Source organism: Pristis pectinata, chromosome 28 (assembly GCF_009764475.1).
Source record: "Pristis pectinata isolate sPriPec2 chromosome 28, sPriPec2.1.pri, whole genome shotgun sequence".
Lineage (NCBI taxonomy): Eukaryota > Metazoa > Chordata > Chondrichthyes > Rhinopristiformes > Pristidae > Pristis > Pristis pectinata.
Window position 1 is genome coordinate 8,467,892 of NC_067432.1, and position 23,552 is coordinate 8,491,443.

The window sequence follows — 23,552 nt, forward strand, 5'->3', positions numbered from 1 at the left end:
ACTGACCTTTCCGTAGAAACTAAAGTAGTGAAGTAAACTAGTCCTTGAAGTGTAGGTTGATACCACATAATCTCCCTATAGTGAGGGGTACTTGCAGATAGAACTTAGTCTTGACTTAAGTTTAGAGCTCTCAGATGGTACACTTAATATCATCACACCTATAGCTAAATGAATTAAGTTGGATATCCAAAAATTAAAATAAATGATGCAGAGTCATTGTGGTAAAGATATTTATTAAGTAAGATAGAGTAATTACAACAGAAATCAAGATAATCAAATCACAGATTTGCTAATATTCTAGATTCTTTTCTGTATCTTTTACATTCCTTTCAAGTAAGACATTTTAAAAATCTACCCAAATTATCCAGTGTGAATTATTCCAGAAACTACATAAAACAAGCTGACAAATACAGCTTGAAAAACAAGACCCTACTTACTGACTTAATTCTCCAGTGTAACACATAGCAAATGGATCATAAATTAGTTGCATTTAAAGTCCAGCTCAACAACCAGTGTTCTATAATCATGACAATGAAAATCACTGTAACAGTATGATACATTGTGGGTACACCGAGCAAATTGATTATTAAACTGTCATCTGTGCAAAAAGTAAAAACAAAGTCTAAGTGCAAAATAATGCTCAAGATCTTTCCTCCCAATTCCCCAGATTAGATGTGAGGAAAAGCCTCAAAAGTATTTATACTTCAAAATCCCTAGAATCAGTAGCTTTGCATGTTCGGTCAGCACAAGTGGGAAAATAAATCACTTCCATGGCAGTTGTTGAGAACAAACAGAAATGTTAATGAGAACAGAACACTAAATTTTAAGATCAGGAATTGAAATTGATATAGAGTGCTCTGGTTGATATATTCAGAGTGGCATTCTCACTGAGATACAAGTATGCATCTGTGACTCTCCCCAAACTACTTGTCTAAAGTTTGTCACTGGTGCTACATGTTCCACTTCAGTAGTATGTACACATAAAATTGCATTTGGATTAGATTCTTTACAATTACTTTCATGGAGGATAAAAACAAACCAATATCCAATAATAATATAATTACCTTAAATTAAAAACAAGAAATATAACATTCAATCGCTCTTTAACCTATCTCATCCACCACAATTAACATATCCTCCTGTTCCTTTTTCCCCTCATGCTAATGAGCATCAACTTCTCCATGAATTAGCAAACTCAACATTTTCACTACTCAGCAGTTTCTTCTGAAGTCCTTATTAACCGTTACATTCATAGTTCTGTTTTAAACTCCCACATTCACTTTACTCAAATTAAGGGATAATAGTTTCCCTAAATTTAGCTCCCACCTGAAAATATCCTACTCGTCTTACCTTGACATTTTAGCATTCTTACAGATGGCGGTTTTCAATGAAATAGACACTGCAGTGGGGAACAGAGCCAAAGGTTAAACAGTTCCCTTAGAGCCTTGATCTCTTAATGCCAATGAGTGTTGAATTTGGTAAATCGGGAGGAAGAGGAGCAAGCACTTCAAGATATGTTTTCATTGTGCAACACCATCTACTTCTGACGCAAGACATAGCAAGTGGCAGCACAGCATGTTACTAGAAGGATTAATGCCTGAGTCAAAGTCAGGAGCAGTTTATTGAAAATAAGGCTTTCTGTGGTTAGAAAAATAGGGCTGTTGTCTGGTGTTCTATTCACCAAATTCAGGATTGAAAATAAAGCAGAAACTGCTGGAAAAACTCAGCAGGTCAGGCAGCATCTCTGGAAGGAAAAACAATCAACATTTGAGGAATTTCTCTAATAGGGAGAAATAATGTAGTTATGATAAAGGAGCTTAACTGCCCTTAATGGCTTCAACATTTTACCCTGATAGAAAAATTCCCTTTGTTCCACCCATTGCACTCTCCCACCTTCACTAACATTCTCTCTCAGTCGGAAGGATCCCAGATCTGAAATTTCTCCTTTCCACAGACGCTGCCTGACCTGCTGAGCTTTACCAACAGTTTCTGTTTTTATTTCAGATTTCCAGCATCTGCAGCTTTTTAATATTTTCAAAACTAAAACTAATTCTCCTCAAGAGTTTACCCTTCCCTACCAATAAATAAATCCTTAATAAATTTCTTATAGCACTATATTAAACAGCTTTAAATAAGTTCCTCCTGTTCCCTTGCTGTCTTTAGTGAGTTTTATATGTGACAATGATGTAATTAGCCCATGGGGATGAATCTGTTCCCTGACTGGAATGGATGTGTTTTGACACAACTGTTCCATAGGTGCCACCTAGTGGCTATTTACATACCTGGAATGGACAGGACACACAAAGAGGACATATTTTGAGAACGCAATAGATTAGTTCATTCCAATTATTCCTGAGCAATTTCCTGCATAGAATTAGAGCTGGAACCGAATACAAAAACCTTCAGTGATTGAAGATGGTTACCTTCCACCAGGGTAAGGTTATTTCGTTTCAGCTCATTTTACTGATCGCAAGGGTGTATGGATTATCTCACTACAGAAGGCTGCTTTGACTGCCTAATTTATGTCTATTCCATGAGCTGAAATAATAAGACATTCTAAGTTTTGTAAATTTTCTTTTTCTGGTTTAGTTACTTGCTTAAAATGTTTTAATCTGTTCTCATTATCCACAATGGTTTTTAAAATGTTAAGGATATACATGCCTTGGAGGCACTGGTGCATAAATTGACTGGATTGATTGCCAAGATGAGTGGGATATCCCATAGGGAGGTTGAATAAAATTGGTCATTAGAATATATAAGAATAAAAGGTAATATCATTGAGACGTGCAAGATTCCATGGGGTAGTTGACAAAGGGCTGTTTCATCTAGGTGCTTTCTCAAAACAACTTTTAAAAATTTCACTTCTGAGTTGTTATATTGTCAGCTTCAAAGTCTGTTACTACTATCTTGTCCAACAACTCTTACAAAAAGGAGAAAACAAAATTCTCTTAACTTCCCAAAATGCAACTAACTCTTAAAATTGTGTCCCTATAAACTAGATCCTTACACCCTTGAAACTGAAATAGAAATGAATAATTTCCAAAGGTCCTTGTGTGTTACAAATGATCCAAGATGGATTGGCCTCATTAATCAACAACAGGCTCATTTCACTTTGACTTCAGGCATATTGAAGGAAATAAACAACATTGTTATGAATGCTGCATTCAGTTCTCTAAGCAACTTCAACTTACTGCCCTGAATAATAAAATCACAATTTTCCAAAAGAAAAATGTATGTTGCGTAAAATCTAGACAAAATATTCCTTATTTGTACAAAATGTAAACATAAAACTTGCATAACACAAGGTTATTTCATTATTCAATAAGTTGATATGATTAACAACTAATTTTAGATATTTCAAATACATACAATTTCTGTTCATTTCCAAGTTCTCCTGAAAGATTGATTGTACAAAGGATATAAAAGCCCATTGACTAAAATGTCAATAATCAAAGAGATGCTGATTGTCAATATTCAGTACAAAATGGCACCTGAACCAGGAGATGTAACCTGGTCATGTATAATGATTGGTAAGTTCCGATAGATGTGTATCGGCATCTGATCGCCCACAATTTTGGAGTCAGGAGTAACCATTAGAGAGTCCAGATTGTTGGCTATTTTTCTGTCCACTCCTATGAGACAGATTAAATCAAATATCCCTTCCCACCTGCTCCCCATAATCCAGTCCTCACATTGTTCAATTTAAAGAGATTCCACTTTCTTTGCTTAAACGGTACCTCTCTGCAAAAAGTGTTGACTCATTTAGGGATATGGTTGTAAGAATAAAGTTTCCCATTTCTCCCAAGTGGCCACATTTTTTAAAAATCTAATCCCAGATGACACCACATCAGTGGCTACACTTCTAAAAGTAGCTCAATGGCTAGAAAGGAACATCCAAGATTGTGAAGGATTACATGACTTTCCTTGACAAAGAATAGCAAAAGGTTCATTTGTTCGGACGTCATGGCAGAGTCTAATCCTGTCCCCACCCTTTAGTACCTCTTCCAAACAGTGAGCCAGAGTTTCCATCCTGTTCTCAATCAACATTCAGACACGGATAATAGACAGCAATCAGAAAAGGGAAGTTTGCTGAAACCATGCTTAGTGGATGCAGCACAGACCATAATGAGTGCTATAACTAGGACTGCAGGTCTGGCAGACAATGTAAAATTGTTAAAATATGCCCACTTGAATTGTGGTGAAAGTAGATTAACTGCAGATCTCATCCTCCCATCTTTGGCTGCACTTTAGGGAACATTAAGCACGGTGGCATAATCTACATATCTGAGGGTTGGCATTCTTTACCAGTGCTGACTTAGCAATGCTGCATTTTATCTATGGAGGTGTAAAGAAAAATAGCTAGCTACAATTTAAGGCACTGACAGAGTAACAATTTAACTGATGTGATAGGTTAATTAGTTCAGGGAAGAGCTCTCAGTCTGTAATATCCTGAAAGAATAGAGTTTAGGTTTGTGCCCGTGGAAGCAGCAGTGAGGGTGTGCTCCTGCTTCTGTAGAAATGGTATGTCAGCTGATTTTATCAGCCTGTCATTCCAGCAGGATTCATCTACCTTTCTCAGTCATTCTTTTTAGTATTAGGTCATCAGACTAAAACAGGTAGTGAAAAGTATGAAATTCTCCTTTATGCAAAATTGGTGCTCAAGCATTTTGTTTTGTGCCAACCTCTTCTTTTGACTTCACTGAGGCAAAAACAAGTTGAGAACGATTCAAATTTCTACAGACAATGTGTGCAAGAGGTTCTTTTTCTTTAAAAATATCCAGATAAAATTACCTTCAGTTATATTACCTCTCTTTTCACAGTATACTAGATATTTGCAGTCTACCACTAGGGGATTCCATTGAGCTAACAACCTTGAATTATAACAGGACATTCTCAACAATGCAGTGTTCTCTTTAGGAGCTATACAAACTGTGATGATAAATGTTGTTGCATGGCAGAAAATTTCCTACCCTTCCTCCACATTTTAGTGATTGTTCTGAGAAATTTAATCATAGGTTCAGCTTGCAAAGATCATTATGACTAGAGCAATATTTGAATGAGGCATGTTGAACTAAACCACAACAAAACGAAAAGGTATTGGAACCCACTAAAGACATAATGCTGTTTTTCCTGTTGTCTAATGGTATAAACTTACTATATAAACCAGTAATAACAATGCACGATTTCCTCTGAAGGACAGTAAGGTAGCCCCACCCTAAACTAAGTTCATATCCGGGCATTGTAGTTTGTTTTAAAGAAAGGAGTCTGCCAATGTACTGTTTGAATTTGAAGTTCTTATGATTAGAGCAAACCAACTCAACTTGAAGTGCCTGCAGTATTGTTTCAGCTCTTACAGTCAGTCTTAAATTGTACCAGGACCTCCTTCTGTACACTGAACCTAGTTTGGTTATAGTTCGTATCAATTGCACTATAATTCAATACCTGGATTCATATTTCAGTAAATGCCTTTGGTAAGCAACTTATGTAGCTCTAATTCATTGTGCACCTATCCAATAAAAGCTAAAGCAAGTTAATGTATTTGCCCAACAAGTTATAGATCATGCCAGTTCCAGCTCGGTGCTTACGTTGATCCATATCAACAATGCAGAATGCATACCGATTCCTATTGCTAATCAGTTGATTTGCTCACAATCCCAAAAGCACATATACACAGATAAGCACAAATATATCTGGGACTAGTCATGATCTCTTACTGAAGGAACAATGTTAACTTGCAGATATGGTGATGCTTCACATTTATGTCCAACTACAGAATTGAAATTCATCCTGTCTCACTTGTGCTAAACACATAAGAGTGGCTGTGCATTGCATTCCACTTTCAAAATGGAGTTTCACTAAGTTAATAGAACTGAATTTTGAAAGCACAGCTGCTACTCTATATTGTATGTACGCTCAGCTCAAGTGACTGAGAATAAATTTCTACTGTTTTTGAAAGCTATCACAACCTAATGGTAATATATATTGTTTTGAAACTAAAGAATACATTCTAAACTTTATCCAAAAAATTCATTTGTGTTACTCTACATTCCACTTCACCTCAATATTGTAGTGCAGATAAACTATTTCCAACAAACAACAAATACAAAATCACTACCATAAGATGCAATACTATGCATTTCAAAATATACACCAGAAATTCTTGAGTTTGGAAAAAAAACCCTTTCTACAAAGTCCATGGGAAACATGTAAATATTGTGCTGGTGATAAACTGGATGATGATAATTTAATATTTTCCTATACACTTCTGTTCTTTATACACAAGAAACTGAAGGAAACATTAACACACAGATGACATGGGAATCCCAGTTTTCTTCCAGAAGATTATTGTGGCTGGTGGTTGGCACAGTGCGATTGGCCATCCGTATAGCAGTCATTTTACACAAATCTTCACCTGAGGAGAAAAGGAAGAAAAGTCAAAAGAGAAACAAATTTCATTCTATTTCAGGAACTTTAAACTGCTTGTTTCTTCCTTTGGTGCTGCTTCAAACTGATTATTTTATATCCTGAGAAACTGTAACTAGTATTATCTGGATTTTGAATATTTGGCCACATCCTATTCAAAAAAAGAAGAACCATGTAATATTTAAGCTGGATTGTTATTTTGGCTTGGCATGTAATTAAAACTTGTAACTAGATATTGGACAGCAACTTGAATGATGGAATGGTAATCTGGTAAAGTGGCCAGATTTGATCAAAATAAAAGTCCAAATTTTCTAGGCAACTTAAATTCTGATTAATTGCAAATACAATTTCATGCAGCCTGCTAGTGTCTCGAGATACAAATGGTTAACTTTTCCTTCCAAGCATGCTCCACTTACCATATTGTCACAATTAGAATTACATCAGTATTCAAATGCAAATTATGATCCTCAGAAATAAATTTGCACTTAAATCAATGACATCACCTTCCACCCTTTCCCTGAAACTCAATTCCATAGATCTTCACAAATCACTCAAGTTCGCTCACAGAAATTTTGTTTGCTGGGTCAATTTTCAATGTACCCACACCTTGAGCATAGACAATCCATTCTGGTTCTATTCTCCTGGACCAGGTGAAATGGCTCGTCATGGTTTGTTATTCGGTCCCTTTGGAATCCTAAAACAGTAATCATTTTAAACCACTTGCCCTTTCCCTGCAAAAACCCATCCACTTTACAAATGTCATCTCAACCCTCCACCCTCCTCAAGAACTTTGTTTATTCTTTTCTTTACTCTTTTAATAGCTCCAATAACATTTTTGTTCTGAGCTGACCAGAACTACATAAATAATTTCAGATACGGCTGTGCTAATAATTTACCATGCAGCGAGATTATTTCAGTATTTTGGCTCTATTTTATCACCTGTTGGTACATATAAACATTCAATTAATTTACTCACTGCCACTGGGCTTTGCTGTAAAAGCCTCAAACATTTTATCACATTGAATCTAAGCTGCCATCTTTCTGCTCAATTTCTAGATAACATATTCAGATTCTTTGGTAGCTTATCTCATTCTGTTCGAGTCCACCAGATTTGCATCAGCTGTAAATATGCAAACTGTGTGTGCTACTAGTTTCAAAGCATTTGAACATATACTAAACTAAAAGATCCCCACAGATCCTAGTGGTAACATTATTTTCCTGTCTTACGACTATTACTGAACTACCAACCTCATATTTATAAAGTACACTGCAGTAAAACCTCTAAGTGTCTTACAAGAGCATGACGAGACAAAATCTGACACTGAACCATATGAGGATACATTAAGCAAGTGACCAAATACTAGGACAATGAGGTAGGCTTCAAGGAGAATCTCAAAGGATTTAGGAGCAGGACGTGGGGGTACAGATGGAGGTGGTGCATTGCAGGGGTTCGGTGTGTATTTCTTATGATGACAACTAACGACCTAGCAACTAATGGTGAGAACAAAGTAACTGGAGATGCAAAATGGATCAGTATTGGTAGCGTGCATAAGTCATGAAACGATATTATCGCTAAGGGTGGTTGCACAGATAGCCAGCAGCAAACTCAAAGATATCCAAACTCTAGGATGAGAACTTTAAATTTGAGGCATACCAAGACCCATGCAGGTCAATGATGACGAAGGTGAGAGGTAGGGGGATGGGAAAATGGAATGGTGGAAGTCAGATTATGGGCATCAAAATGTTGCAATAAACTCAAGATTACAGAGGATGGAAGATGGAAAACTAGCCAGGAGAGCTTGGAAATATTTGAGCCTGTGGTAATGTATGCAAGACTGTATATTGATTGCAAAATATTTCCTGTTTTATTTTCAATACTAGCCTTCTCAGAGAAAGCATATCAAAGATCTAGCACACTGTATTCAGCACCCTACTCTCAAGACATCCACAAAGAAAACCAATAATTATTTAAGACCAATCCAGAAACCTAGTTTGGCTACCTCTTATGATCATATTTCTATCCATCATTTATCTGGTCTTCAATCAATGTTGAAAAAACTTTAAATAGTTGAAAAGTAGTGATCTGCCATTTCTTGGGCCAGTTGATTTGGTCCAATCCCGACCCGTGTAGTAGACTTTATTAAAAATAATTCTGGAAGATTTATTCCAATGTTCCTTTAAATTCCTCCCTTGATTTTTCAGCAGCCTTGGATGCATCTATACAAAGTCCTGGGATTTCATGTTTACATTTCAGTCCTACATTTTGAGTTTGAACTACAATAATGCCATTTTCCTTCATTGCCTTCTTCATGAATTGTTTGTAAACCCTTCTGACCCTCTTCCCCTCCATCACAAACAACCAGACTACAGTGCCTCTCTGCCCGTACCCTTGCTTTGCATGGATGATCATTGCTGTAATGGAATTACTAATTTGAAGGAACTCCACTCTGACTAAATTCAAATATTCAAGCCTACATTAAGAAAATTCCTCAAGCTTCAAGAAATAACCTTGGGTCCTTGTTTCAGCCTCCTTTTCAGATCAGCCAACTCCAGTGGTCCATAACATGACATAGTACAGTACTAATTTCTCTCTTGCTATCTTAAAACTCTAACCACTGTTTTTTTTTGTGATGCCTTTTTTCATGTCCTACCTCACTTTCATCTGAACATTGGAGGTTATATATTGTGTGTGAAATATATTGCTAGCAATGAGATTTGATGGCAGGTGAGTGCAGCGAAGAAAAGACCATAAATTCCCCCTTGCAAATACCATGCTTTCCGCTTTAATTTGCACATAAAGGGAACACGCTGGTAGAGAACTGGGCAATGCCAAATTTCTGAAGCATCCCAAAACTGAACACACATAGACTGCAACTGAATCAAAAGTAGCATGAAAACCAAATGACTGAAGGATAATTGATGGACATTTACCAAAATCATACCCACCCGGTTGGTGAAAGTAGAATCTGCAACTTATTCCTGACACCTATTAGATACTATAGTTACAACTCTGATCCAGGATGCTATGAAAGTTCTTACTTTGATGGTTACACACAGTCCACCACTTAATAGCTTAAACCCTTTCCAATATTCTTGCTGGAACTAGAAAGGACTCGTTACAAGAAAGAGTATTTGCTTCCTCCTATTTACTAGGAAAGGGTATCAAGTGATGTGGAGCAGGTTCTGTTGGGAACTACTTTAAAGGATGTGACATAACTGACAATGCCCGCATTAACTCCCCACCCCTGACAGTCCTGGTGAAGGTAGTGGTGGACCTACTACCTTCTTGACCTGCTGCAGTCCTCCTGGTGAAGGTACTCCAAATAATGCTGCTGGATAGGAAGTTCGAGGACTTTGTCTCAAGGACAATAAAGGAGAAGCAATATTTTTTCAAGTATGGTGTGCGACTTGGGAACACCACCACCTGCAGGTTCCCCTATGCACCTGATGCCCTTGTTCCACTATGTAGAAGAAAGGTTGTAGTTTTGGGAAGTGCTAGGTGTAGCTAGGTGAGTATATGCAGTGCATTTTGTAGATGGTATACACTGCAATCACGATGGGCCAGCAGTGGAGGGAATGAATTACTAATCATGTGGGCTGCTTTGTTGCCACGTCCTAGTTGGTGTCAAGCCTCGAGTACTGTTGGAATTGCTCTCGCACCAGCAGGTAGAGAGAGTGCCATTGCTTTTCTGACTTGTGCCTTGTAGATTGTAGAAAAACTCTGGAGTGTCAGGAGGTGAATCATTCTCTGCAGGATACCCAACTTCCAATGCACTCTTATGGCTACAGTATTTATGTGGCTGATGATATACGTCAACTTTCTGCTAATGATAACCTCAGCCTATTGAATGTGAGGGGAAGCTTGGTGACGGTAATGCCAAAGGTTGGTGGCTAGACTCTCATGTTGAATGAAGGGCACTGCCTAGCACATACTTCAAATGTCATGTCACTTATCAGCTCATGCCCAAGTGTTTTCTCGACATTGCTTCAAGCAGTCATAGACTGCTTCGTTTCCAGAGGAGCTGTGAATGGGATTGAACTGTGCAATTTCTGTCCTATATCTGACCTAATGATGGTAGAACACCAAAGGAGCTAAAAATGACTGGGCCTAGGGCACTGCCCTAAGGAGTTCCTAGGGCCGAGATGACTAATTTCCAACAAACACAACCACCTTCTTTCATGCAAGGTACGATTCCAATCCCCGATGCCCACAGTTTATCAAGGCTTGTTGATGCCACACCCATTTAAATACTGCCTTAATATCATGAGAGTTTACTCAGCTGCCCTCTGATCTCAAGAAGTCTAGTGGTCCAAAACTAAAACTAGGAGAAACCAAAACTAGGCAGCAATGAGAAGGTTATTAGAAAGTAGGATATGAAGAATTATGTTGTTCTGATGATGATTGAGAGTAGAGTCTCAATTAGGTTGAGTGATAATGAGATAATTAGAACATATCTGTCCTGCTTTTGGTGAACAGAAATAACAGGGCAATTGTCAGCTAGGTTTGAGACAAAACTAGCATGGGGTGCAAGTTTCAGTATTTTCTGGGACCCCAGCCTTTGCCATATGCAGCGTTCTCAGCAGTTTGCACTTCAATTCTCACTATTTTACAGCTTAAATAAATCAGGAAACAGTGGTTATTCTTCATAGTTCAACACTGACAGTTGAATGCTTACAGGAAATTTGAACCTCTCATTGTTAAATATTTCCTGTGCACACTTCTTTTTGGATTATTTGTGAACTTCCTCCATATAATACAGATCAGTTCTTTGAACAACTTTTGCTGTCATCATGCTGATTAATAAACTTGGTCACACCCATGGTACGTTTGCTCAAACTGAGAGTAAGAGGGTCAGGGAAAAAAAAGAGAAAAATCATGACAACCAGCTGAACAATAATGGTCAAATTGCAGAAGCAAGTCTTTTCTCAGTTTTTAAATGGATGGGTATGTAAGCAAGAAGGGGAATTACTTGCAGTGAGGGAATGACTCAATTAATACAAAACCTAATTCCTCATGTGATTTCAACTATGAAGGAAAATTCCCAGAACTCTAATTCAGTAAAGAGGCTGAAGTAGGAGTAAGTTTGAACATGTTCCAGTTCAGTTCCAAGTGTCCACTATATTGAAAACCCTCCCAGATTACGTTATGCAAAGTGTCAAACAGAGCAGAAGGTGCCGTCGATCACATTCACACCAATTTTGTTAGTTCTAGAGAGTTGGTATCCAAGTGTACATTTTGTTTTGCACTTTGCTTCATTTTTTTTCTACGAACATGGTGGTTCACTGTTATATTATTTCTTAACTTATCTGTCAAAAACCCAACATGTACTTTCCATGAATTATTCAGTAAGCTTTTGCTGGAATTTGGAATCAAGTTATTTACTATTAAAGACATTTGGTTCTGAAATTTTCAGGTTATCAAGTCTGGCCTCCAACTGTCTACGTGAATAATTGCTGGGAATAAATGTGTTGTATTTCAGAATTTTATGTTGAACCTCTTCTACAGACTGGAATTTTTAATAACCCAAATGTGTTAAATATGCTACAGTAGAATATTTTCAAATAAGATGCAATAAGTTTATTGATTTACATTTAAATCATGCAAGAGGACAATACCATAAGTCAGAATCATTCAGTAAATTTACAGTAGCTGGTTTCTGAGCGGTCATTAATCATTAACTTATCAAATAGAATTCAGGTATTGTTTTATTTGCATATTGAAGCCTTTAGCTGCAGAAGTCCAAAAGGCAGGCCTACCACAAACCATTTAGATCCAATTCAGATGGTATCACATTACACTAGAATTGATGTTTTATCATTGATGTTTGCAAGTCTTTAAGAAAGCATTTACTGTAGGAATAAATCAGGCAAGTTATTTTATTTAGTATGCCTCAAATGTGCCTCTTTAGGCAATTGTTTATCCCTTAACTTTGAGAACAGAAAGGCTATTCAGTTTCCATGTATTGTTTAAGATTTGAATAAGTACTGCTCAGAATGACAAGATTACAGAACCATCATGCCACTATATGGACTATATTTTACAGTTGATACAAAGGAACCATGAAAGTTAATTAGATTTGAATGTACAGGACTATACAAACCAGTTGTAATTTATCAGGTCAATCCTCAAATTAAAAAGTGTCACAATATACTCTTTCTGAGCTTATCTCTTTCACTAAAAATCTATCCAAATTCCTTTTAGATTTGTCAAAACCATCTACAGGTTTCTTTGGTGGCCTATATATAAACAGGACATTTTCTTATGTAGTCAAATTTAGGCTGCTTCTCTCGTGAGCTCAGCTGTGAAGTGAGAGATGGTATTATACTCATTACAACTAACCAAGTATAGAATTCTCACACATGATTACTTTCAAAATAGTTTGTATTTACAAGTCTGTGGACTTAACCTTAAAATGGGCAAGGTCAGGACAAATGTTTTTGGTTCTATTTTGTAGAAAGGGAAAACAATGAAAATTGGCATTAAATAAGTGCATGATATGCCTGGCCAATTCATAAAACTAAGCAGTCTTAAGTGCCTAATTATTTTTCTGATCCAAGTTGCCAAATCAGTCTTGTGATTATGTTAAAACAGAAATGGTACACTTTAACTAGAGTACTGCATTTCTTATTGGGGTGGTGGATTATGAGACATGCTATTCCAAAATGTGATATTTATTCTCTAGGAAGCTGGGAATTTTCTTAATGACCTGTGCATTAAAATTACTCTCACATTTTTGAAGTAATTATTCATGGGCTGCAAGTATCACTGGCAGGGCCAGCACTTATTCCTATCACTACTTGCCTTAAAGGTGATGAGCCATCTTGAATTTCCACAGAATGTGTTATTAGGAGATTAGTCTAATATCCAAGGATGCAGAGTTGCAATGTACTACCCGGTCAAGGTGGATTGCAACTTGGAGGGGGACTTGAGTGGTCCTGCTCCCATGTGTCTGTTACCTTTGCCCTTCTAGACAAGGGAGGTCAGAGATAATGAAGATGCTGAAGAAGCCTTAACAAAATGCTGCAGTACGTTTTCCAAGATGTAGTCACTGCAGCACAGCTTACCCAGTGGATAGAATGCAATCAATCAGATAAGCTGCTTCATCTTGGATGGCATCATACATGCACTCATCTACATCAACGGTGCGGAGGTCGAGGGTTGAGAACTTCAAGTTCCTAGGAGTGAACATCACCAATAGCCTGTCCTGGTCCAACCACGTAGACGCCACTGCCAAAAAAGCTCACCAGCACCTCTACTCCCTCAGGAGGCTAAAGAAATTTGGCATGTCCCCCTTGACACTCAACAACTTCTATCGATGCACCACAGAAAGCATCCTATCTGGATGCATCACGGCTTGGTATAGTAACTGCTTTGCCTGGGTCTGCAAGAAACTGCAGAGTTGTGGACACAGCTCAGCACATCACGGAAACCAGCCTCCCCTCTACGGACTCTGTCTATACCTCTCACTGCTTCAGTAAAGCAGCTAGCATAATCAAAGACCCCACCCACCTGGGACATTCTCTCTTCTTCCCTCTCCCATCAGGCAGAAGATACAAAAGCTGGAAAGCACATACGACCAGGCTCAAGGACAGCTTCTATCCCACTGTCATAAGACTATTAAAAACTTCCCTAGTATGATAAGATGGAGTCCTGACCTCACGTTGTACCTTGTTATGACCTTGCACCTTATTGTCTCCCTGCACTGCACTCTCTCTGCAGCTGTGACACTTTACTCTGCATTCTGTATTGTTTTACCTTGTATTACCTCAATGCACTGTGTAATGAATTGCTCTGTATGAAGAGTACACAAGACAAGTGACAATATACCAATTCAATACATCAAGTGCTTTTAGAGCCACCTAGTCACCCGTGAGTGTTCCATGACATTTGATTTGCACCTTGGAGACAGTGAAAAGGTTTCTGAAGATTTAGTAGGCAAGTTACTCACCATGGAATACCCAAGCTCTGATTAGCCACTCTCAAATAATGCATAGGATGTCAACATTGAAACTTTGCAAACCAGTTAATCTGCTCTTGGAAGGTGTTCAGATTTTCTTGTTGGAGATGGCTATCAGCTTGTATATACATTCTTGTTAGTTATTGAAGCTTCAATTTCCCAGGTCTTGTTGCATGCAGGCATGGATTTCAGTTATTTGTTATTTCAGGAGTTGCACATAGAACAAAACACTGTGCAATTATTATTCAGCATTCCTATATCTCACGTTTGAAGGTCTAGCTTATCGGTAACAATTTTAATCAGGTTCCTTGATATCCCGCTTGACGTTGCCTTGATGTCAAGGGCAGTCATTGTCACATCGCCTCTCACTTAGGTTTTGTTTTGATAAGACTGTATTGAGGTCTAGTGTAGCAGTGCAGACACAATCCCAACAAAGAATCAAAGAGCAGGTATTTTGTGAGATGGTATCTTTTAGGAGTACCAAATTGATTATATAAGTTGCCAAGGCAGTAATAGGCTGAATTTAATTAATTTAGCTTTTTGAGAGTAAACCACACCTGGAGATTTTTCATTTTGTCAGATATCTGTTAGAGGGAATGGAGGGATATGGATCATGTACTGACAGAAGAGATTTAGTTTGATTCGACATAGAATATAGAACATTACAGCACAGTACAGGCCCTTTGGCCCACGATGTTGTGCCGACATTTTGTCCTGCTCTAAGATCGATCTAACCCTTCCCTCCCACATAGCCACGTGAATGATAGAAAAATGGAGGGCTATCTAGTGCAGTGCAGTGCCGACAGTGGGCCGAAGGGCCTATTCCTGTGCTGTACTGTTCTATAATCAGTGTTGTAGCTGCACAGGGACAGTTAGAAACGTAGCTGCTTTTGGAACACGACCATGCCGTCCTCAGCAATACGACCATGCCGTTGTTAGAGCCAATTGTGTGATTAATCAAAGTGGTGAAAGAGTGGTTTCTAGTGATGCAAGAATGATTATTGTACAGGAGGCATCTATTTGGCCCATAGTATTCATCGTGCCTCTTCGTGCCCCCCGAAGAACAGGAAATTCTAGCTTTTCAGATAATTAACTTGCTCTCTTTCAAATTTACCTTCACTAACACCCTTTGCTGTGAATGCCAGACCTGAACTATTCACTGGGTGAAATGGTTTATCCTTTCATCACTTTTGAGTCTTTTGCCAACAGCTTTCATTCTACATCCTCTTGTTCTTAACCCATCTGCCATGGAAATAATTTCTATCTATAAGCTTCCATGATTTTAAGTACTTCTATCAGATCCCCTTTCTTTATACCAGGAACATAACCCCTGCTTTTGCAGTCTATCCATGCAACTGAAGGGCCTCATCTCTGAAATTATCTCAGTAAATCACCACTACATCCTCTTTAAAACCTTTAAAATGTGGTGCTCAGAATTAACCAACAGTCCACAAAATATTCATCAAGTAAAAACGATCTTGAATATTAAAGTTATCACAGAATATTAACTTTGCAAATTTGGGGGATGCCTGGAAAATTGAATGTCATACCTGCTGTATTTCACATCAAACACTGTTGCATCTTCATCATCATCATCATCTTCATTAAGAGGTGTCATTTCCACTTTTTCTGCTGGTGTTGTAATAATGTCATACTTCCTTGTTTTCCTAAGTCTTCTTCTAGACCTGAGTACAAGGGCAATGGTTTATTCATAAAGCTGCAGCTAAAGATGTGCTTGTTCCACCTACCAGAAAAACTTATGAAACTTAGCATGAAAGCTACTGTTCACAGAGGAACAACACATGATGATGGGAGGCCATACCAAGCACACACACATCCTCTCTCAGACTGACTGTCAGAGATTCAAAAGGTTCATTATCCTAACTGTAGCAAAATTTAAATTGCAGCTTGTTCCCAATTCTCTTGTTGATAAAGACATTGAAGTGCAAGATGGTACAAGAAAACCCAGAAGAAAATTAAAAGTCACTTGGCCTATTCCTTACAGAATAAGCAGAAAAAAAATGCATCATTTACCTCTAACAAATGGAGAACAGGGCACATCGAGGATAAAGATACAAATTACAAAATTATGCAGAAATTCCACCAAATCATTGTTGTCACAAATGTCCCAGGGCTTTCTCCACAATATCATATTGTTGCATCATCATTGGAAAAGCAGGTTACCCACCTGTTTTTACTAATAAATATTAGGTAATGGATGCAACCTGCAAAAGGAATTAACTGATGCTAGGAATCTGTTACTTTTGTAAGATTATGAAAGAAATTTCCTTGAGCCCCTGAAGTGTATTAATTTTGGTACTTGTGACAACAAGTTCTACACCAAAATCATCTTGAATTCACACTGAACTAATATTTTCAAATGTCGAGTGACCATAGATTCTGATGAGGCGTCACAAAGCTAGAGAGGCAAATGATTTTTGTTCACTGTTTATAATTAGGATGAAGAATGGAAGTGGGGCAAAATAAAAATTAGTTTAGGAATACAGGGCTTAAAAGAAATGAGGAAAGATTAATGGGTGTTCCTTCCTCAGTCTCACATCTCAATCAGAAATCCCAGCACCAAAAGGAATTATTTACTTTGTAGTTACTGAACTAAATAATAAAAAAAACACATTTTCTCCTGGCTGTACTTCAGGTGTTCATTTGCCTCAATTTCTGGGATGCAAGTAACCATTCTTTGCAAATCCACATTCTGACATTATTCATGAATGCACTAACAGTACCCATCCCAAGATAAATTTGAAATAAGCTTGGACCATTTGGTTGCAGAGCCTGGTTATGACAGACAAGGTATACGAACAAATTTATGACAGGGTGAGGAAATTCTTTGCACAGGCACTTGAGAATATAAAAGATTGGCCAATACTGTACAAGTTCTCAAATGTCTCCCAGGTGTACCACTGACTTCCTTGACTAAAGCAAGGCGGAACCTGATTTTTTTTTAAAACTGACATTTTGTTTGACTCTCACCAACTTTTATCAATGCACCATAGAAAGCATCCTATCTGGATGCATCACGGCTTGGTATGGCAACTGCTCTGCCCGGGACCGCAAGAAACTGCAGAGAGTTGTAGACACAGCCCAGTGCATCACGGACACCAGCCTCCCCTCCTTGGACTGTCTTTACCTCTCGCTGTCTTGGTGAAGCGGCCAGCATAATCAAAGACCCCACCCACCTGGGTCATTCTCTCTTCTCTCCTCTTCCATCAGGTAGAAGATACAGGAGCTTCAGGACACATACAACCAGGCTTAAGGACAGCTTCTACCCCACTGTGATAAGACTATTGAACAGTTCCCTTATACGATGAGATGGGCTCTGACTTCACTATCTACCTTGAAGTGACCTTACACCTTATTGCACTGCATCTCCTCTGTAGCTGTGACACTTTACTCTGTACTGTTATTGTTTTTACTTGTACTACATTAATGCACTCTGTACTAACCCAATGTAACTGCACTGTGTAATGAATTGACCTGTATGATCGGTATGCAAGACAAATGTTTCACTGTACAAGTGACAATAATAAACCAATATTTTGTCAACTGCTTGGCCACATGCCAACTGACAAAAAATTTCCTCCTGCACAGCAGGCAAATTTGCTTCCTCCTCTCTTCAAATGTTGGGACTCACAGAATAATGAACTTGATGGTTCAAATCTACATTAAGATGGCAAATCAAAACACTTAAATTGCATCAGGCATTGACAGAGCCATAAACAGTTTCTTTTTTTTTCCCCAGGAGTTTTAATAGCCAATATTGAAAACACTATCCAAGCCAATAACATAATGGAGAAAAGACAACACAAATTAAATAGTGACAAGAGACTGCAGATGCTGGAATCTGGAGCAGCAACCTGCTGGAGGTACTCAGCAGGTCAAGCAGCATTCATGAGAGAAAAGGAATTGTCAAGAAAGCATTTCGACCAGAAATGCTGACAAGGGATACAAAAGCTTATACGATTAGGGAGAAGGAGAAAAGTTAAGAAGTGTGGAATTCCAATGATCAAGTATTCAGAAAATGAGTTGACCTGATGTACAATAAGTCTCACTTTCAACAATGATTAATAGGCATATGTGGGTGCCCAGTTTGAAAACAAAGGTGGCAATGACATGGGAATATTAAGAGGTGTGCAGCAGTAGGTTGCTGGTGCACAATCAGAACAGATACTTGGGGATAAGTCGAGAAGAGCAAAGTGGTGAAACTGCACTTTGATTGGACTAGGGAAGTGTCCCTAAATTGATAAAATCTCTGCTGCTCATGCCAATTCAGACATGAACACAACCTATTTTTTTAAAAAATATAAATATTCATTTTTGGAGATCTGGATGATACTGTCAGACTGACATTTGGTGGCATTCCTAGCTGCCATTATGGTGGGATTTGAACTAGTGTTTCTGGACCTTCTGTCCAAGCCTCTGGGTCACTGATCTAGTAACGTAAATGCACCAACACCACAACACCCAGCTAAAAGTAATCCATGACCAGGAAAACAGTTATGACTAATAGCAACCTTGACTAAATCTTTCAATATACAACTTATTGCTGCCATTCTCAGACATAGAATCTGATCCTTCGGAATGGATGACACATCAAATCATGTCTTTATTGTAGTGTATCAAATCATGTCTTTATTGTATTGTAAACATTATTCACAAGTCTGTCATGGCTAAAATGACAAACTTCTTTGTCTAAATGTTTACTGGAAACTTGTCACTCTAATTAACATCTTTTCAATAAAAGTTGTATTGTGATCCCATTTACCCAGACATAAAATTACTAACTTACCCCAGCACCTGCTTTATCAACATCTCAGTTTTTAAATTCTCTGTTTCATAACTTGCTTTACAGTAATACTGGCTTCCTTATCATTCAGAACTTCATAAATAAGAGTTATTAACACTGACTTATATGACGTACATTAGCAAGCATGTTTTCAGGTGTCAAGGCACCAGGCTCTAGATTTCCCTCCTGTATCCTTTCCACCTCTAAGACATTCCGTAAAACCTCTCACCAAACTTGTTCAGGAGCAAGTTTGCAATGGAAAAGCAATTCCTGGGATCTGGAAGGGGCCCAACATATGGCAAAAATCATTAGCATACACAGTCAGCCAGCCATTTAGGACAGAGATAAAGAAAACTTTGCACTTGATTTGTTCATTTCGATCATCATTCCCCCAGGTTTTATTGTGAAAATTAACAGAAGATGGGATTTTAACATGACTAAATTGCATGTGCACATCCAGTCTCATTTGTTGAAGATACTTGGGTCTTCACCACAGCAACTCCCCACTTCTCATCCCCCCCCCCCATGATCCTACCTCTGGATTCCCCGACTCGCATCAGACTCCCCCCATCCCTGGATTACCCCTCCACACCTGTGGATCCCCACCCCTAGATTACCCCCCCCACCGCACCTGTGGATCCCCACCCCTGGATTACCCCCCCCCTCACCGCACCGGTGGATCCCCACCCCTGGATTACCCCCCCCTCACCGCACCGGTGGATCCCCACCCCTGGATTACCCCCCCCTCACCGGTGGATCCCCACCCCTGGATTACCCCCCCCCACCGCACCGGTGGATCCCCACCCCTGGATTACCCCCCCCCCCCACCGCACCGGTGGATCCCCACCCCTGGATTACCCCCCCCCCCACCGCACCGGTGGATCCCCACCCCTGGATTACCCCCCCCCACCGCACCGGTGGATCCCCACCCCTGGATTACCCCCCCCCACCGCACCGGTGGATCCCCACCCCTGGATTACCCCCCCCCACCGCACCGGTGGATCCCCACCCCTGGATTACCCCCCCCCACCGCACCGGTGGATCCCCCCCCCTGGATTACCCCCCCCCACCGCACCGGTGGATCCCCACCCCTGGATTACCCCCCCCCACCGCACCGGTGGATCCCCACCCCTGGATTACCCCCCCCCCACCGCACCGGTGGATCCCCACCCCTGGATTACCCCCCCCCCCACCGCACCGGTGGATCCCCACCCCTGGATTACCCCCCCCACCGCACCTGTGGATCCCCACCCCTGGATTACCCCCCCCCTCACCGCACCGGTGGATCCCCACCCCTGGATTACCCCCCCCACCGCACCGGTGGATCCCCACCCCTGGATTACCCCCCCCACCGCACCGGTGGATCCCCACCCCTGGATTACCCCCCCACCGCACCGGTGGATCCCCACCCCTGGATTACCCCCCCCACCGCACCGGTGGATCCCCACCCCTGGATTACCCCCCCCCCACCGCACCGGTGGATCCCCACCCCTGGATTACCCCCCCCCACCGCACCGGTGGATCCCCACCCCTGGATTACCCCCCCCACCGCACCGGTGGATCCCCACCCCTGGATTACCCCCCCCCACCGCACCGGTGGATCCCCACCCCTGGATAACCCCCCCCCCCCCACCGCACCGGTGGATCCCCACCCCTGGATTACCCCCCCCCCCCCACCGCACCGGTGGATCCCCACCCCTGGATTACCCCCCCCACCGGTGGATCCCCACCCCTGGATTACCCCCCCTCCCTACCTGTGAATCCCCCCCTACACTCCATGACCCCACCCCCTCCCTCGCCAGTTACCTGAACACTTTGAGCATCAGGCAGACGACCAGCAGGAAAGCCCCGGCGCAGGACGCCAGCACCAGGCCCTCGAGGGCGGGGATCTGGCGCAGCAGGGAGGTTATGCTGCCGAAGACGGTGGCGACGGACGTGGCGGTGGTGTCGGACGTGGCGGTGGCGTTGCGCTGGGGGTCGGGCGACCCAGTGCTGTTGAGGGTCACTGGTTTATGGATGTGCTGCACGACCGAAGATGACAACGGCGGTAGCAGGAGCACCAACACCAAGAGCCGACAACACATGGCAGAGCCCGAAGCCTGGAACCGGCGCACCGATCCCTCCCGCTCAACGTCCCCCTTAGTTACCAGCGCCACATGACCTCCAGCGGCTCGCCCTATCCGCCTGTCATTGGCCTACCGGCATGTCAATCATCATCGTTCCCCACCTACAGCCAGCCATCATTGGTCACCCGCCACGCCAATCATATCTCCACCCTGGCCCGACCGAGGCAGATTCTTCATTATGTGATTGGCTGATCTTCGACCGTCAATCAAATAGCTTTCCCACCCCAAACAGGGAAATGTTCAATTAAACATTTATTTCAATTTATTTTAGGATATATCTAAATATCTTGTATTTTAATACGCCTCGACTTTTTTATAATAATCATGGATTGCCTTTTTAAAAATATGAAAAATGAAAGTATAAATTGGGGACAAAATATTGTTGTGGAGATGATGCATACCAAGGCTCTGTGTAGTTGCAGCAGGGTAGCTTTACTTTTGTTCACAGATCCTATGGCAGCATCGGCCAATATACCATTGGACTCTTGTTGCCTGCTGCATCTACATGCATGAGACACTGGCCCTGAATACCAGCAGAACTTGGCTAACACTTCTCCTCATGTTTCAGAACCTCTGAAGTTCTGCGTTTCACTTTTGATTTCCTTGAAGGGATAGGCTGAAGTTCATTTTTTGGTGAGAATATACACAGTGCTGACACTTTGATGGGTCCAATTCTAAGCTCAACTCAAACAATTCTGCAGATCACAATGATGAACAAACACCTAATCACCTGATGATTAACAAACCAGGCCAGCCTGCCTTTATCCAGTTTATGACATCTAGAAGATATTGTAAAATACTTTATATTCAATGAACTAAGATCCCATCTGTTCCCTTTTGTTTAATGTAAAAGATCCCATGGCAAAATCCAGATATTACCACCTTGCTATTTGTTGCCCTGATGCCCTAAATTTGGCAGAAATTTTCCTGAAATACAAAAGCAACTATACTTTACCTCTTTGTACTGGCTAGCTTCCCTCTGCACCTGCAGTTCTGATGCAGGGTCTGAAATGTTGACCATACATTTGCCTCCACAGATGCTGTTTGACTCGCTGAGTTCTTGCAGCAGTTTGTTTCATACTTCAAAAACACTCAGTTTAATGTGAAGAGCTGTGAAGTGTCTGGAGGTGATAAAAGCTGTACAAGTGCAAGTATTTATTTCAAATTTATTCACCCCCTAGTCTCCAATTTTGTTTCTGAATGTACCATTTTCATCCCATTTTGCCTTACATCATTATCTCTCAGTTATTTTTCCTGCCTTCTGTCTTATCATAGACTTTCTCTTTTCTTCTTTCCTGTCCTGCTATTTGTTGTTAGTTCAATGGATTGTACTTTTGTACTCATAACAGATACTTGAGCAAAAAAATCTAGGCTGGCACTCCAGTTAAGTATTCTATCTTCAGTTCTATCTTTGAGTGGAGGGTTCTTTCTTTGAGTGAGACTTTAAAACTCTAGTTTCTCCTTTCTGATGAATGTAAAAGATCTGAGGGTGCTGCTTCACAGACAAGTTAGGGTGTCCTTTCTAGGATTTAATCCAGAAAGACTACCTGATAAATTTGCTTGCTATGTATAAATTAACTGCTGGTTTGCCTTCGTCACAACAATGAGAAAGTTAGCAAAAATGCAAGTCATTTTATCGTATAATTGTATAATTTATGTATAGTTTATGTTTTTCTTTAAAATGTTGTGCTATGTGCCTGTGATGCTGCTGCAAGTAAATTTGTCATTGCTCCTATGCATACATGTACTTGTGTTTATGACAATAAACTCGACTGTGATAGTTTTCTAACACAAAATGCTGGAGGAACTCAGCAGCTCAGGCAGCATTTATGGAGGGAAATGAACAGTCGACGTTTCGGGCTGAGACCCTTCATAAGGACTAGATGAGTTCCCCCAGCATTTTGCGTTCGTCGCTCCAGATTTCCAGCATCTGCAGTCTCTCGTGTCTCTGTAAGAGTTTTCTAACTTTTTTTAGTTTTTATCGAGTGTCTTCATCCAACTACTATTTTTCTCTCTCTCTCTTTCTCGGCCTAACCTGCTGAGCGGTTCCAATTTTTTTTTAATTTTCAAGCCTTTTACACTTGGGCACTGCAGACCGACCAGTCCCGGACAATCATCAGTCCCAGGACAGGGAGCGCACCGGGGGAGAGGGACGGTGACGTGTGTGGGCGGGGTTCCCCGCTGCGGCCGCGTCGCGCATGCGCGAGGGGCGAAGCTAGTGAGGCCTGTGTGTGGCGCGCA

At 40.6% G+C, this 23,552-nt stretch overlaps 1 protein-coding gene across 1 annotated transcript; it reads right to left on the reverse strand.

Annotated features, from left to right (window-relative positions):
- Positions 1-213: 213 nt before the first annotated feature.
- On the reverse strand, positions 214-23,511 carry fam174b (family with sequence similarity 174 member B). The gene is made up of 4 exons (XM_052040264.1): positions 23,452-23,511; positions 20,992-21,380; positions 15,932-16,066; positions 214-6,412 (listed from the first exon to the last, which is right to left on the reverse strand). The coding sequence occupies exons 1-4, from the start codon at positions 23,509-23,511 to the stop codon at positions 6,409-6,411; spliced, it is 588 nt and encodes a 195-aa protein (XP_051896224.1). The 3' UTR covers positions 214-6,408.
- Positions 23,512-23,552: the final 41 nt, after the last annotated feature.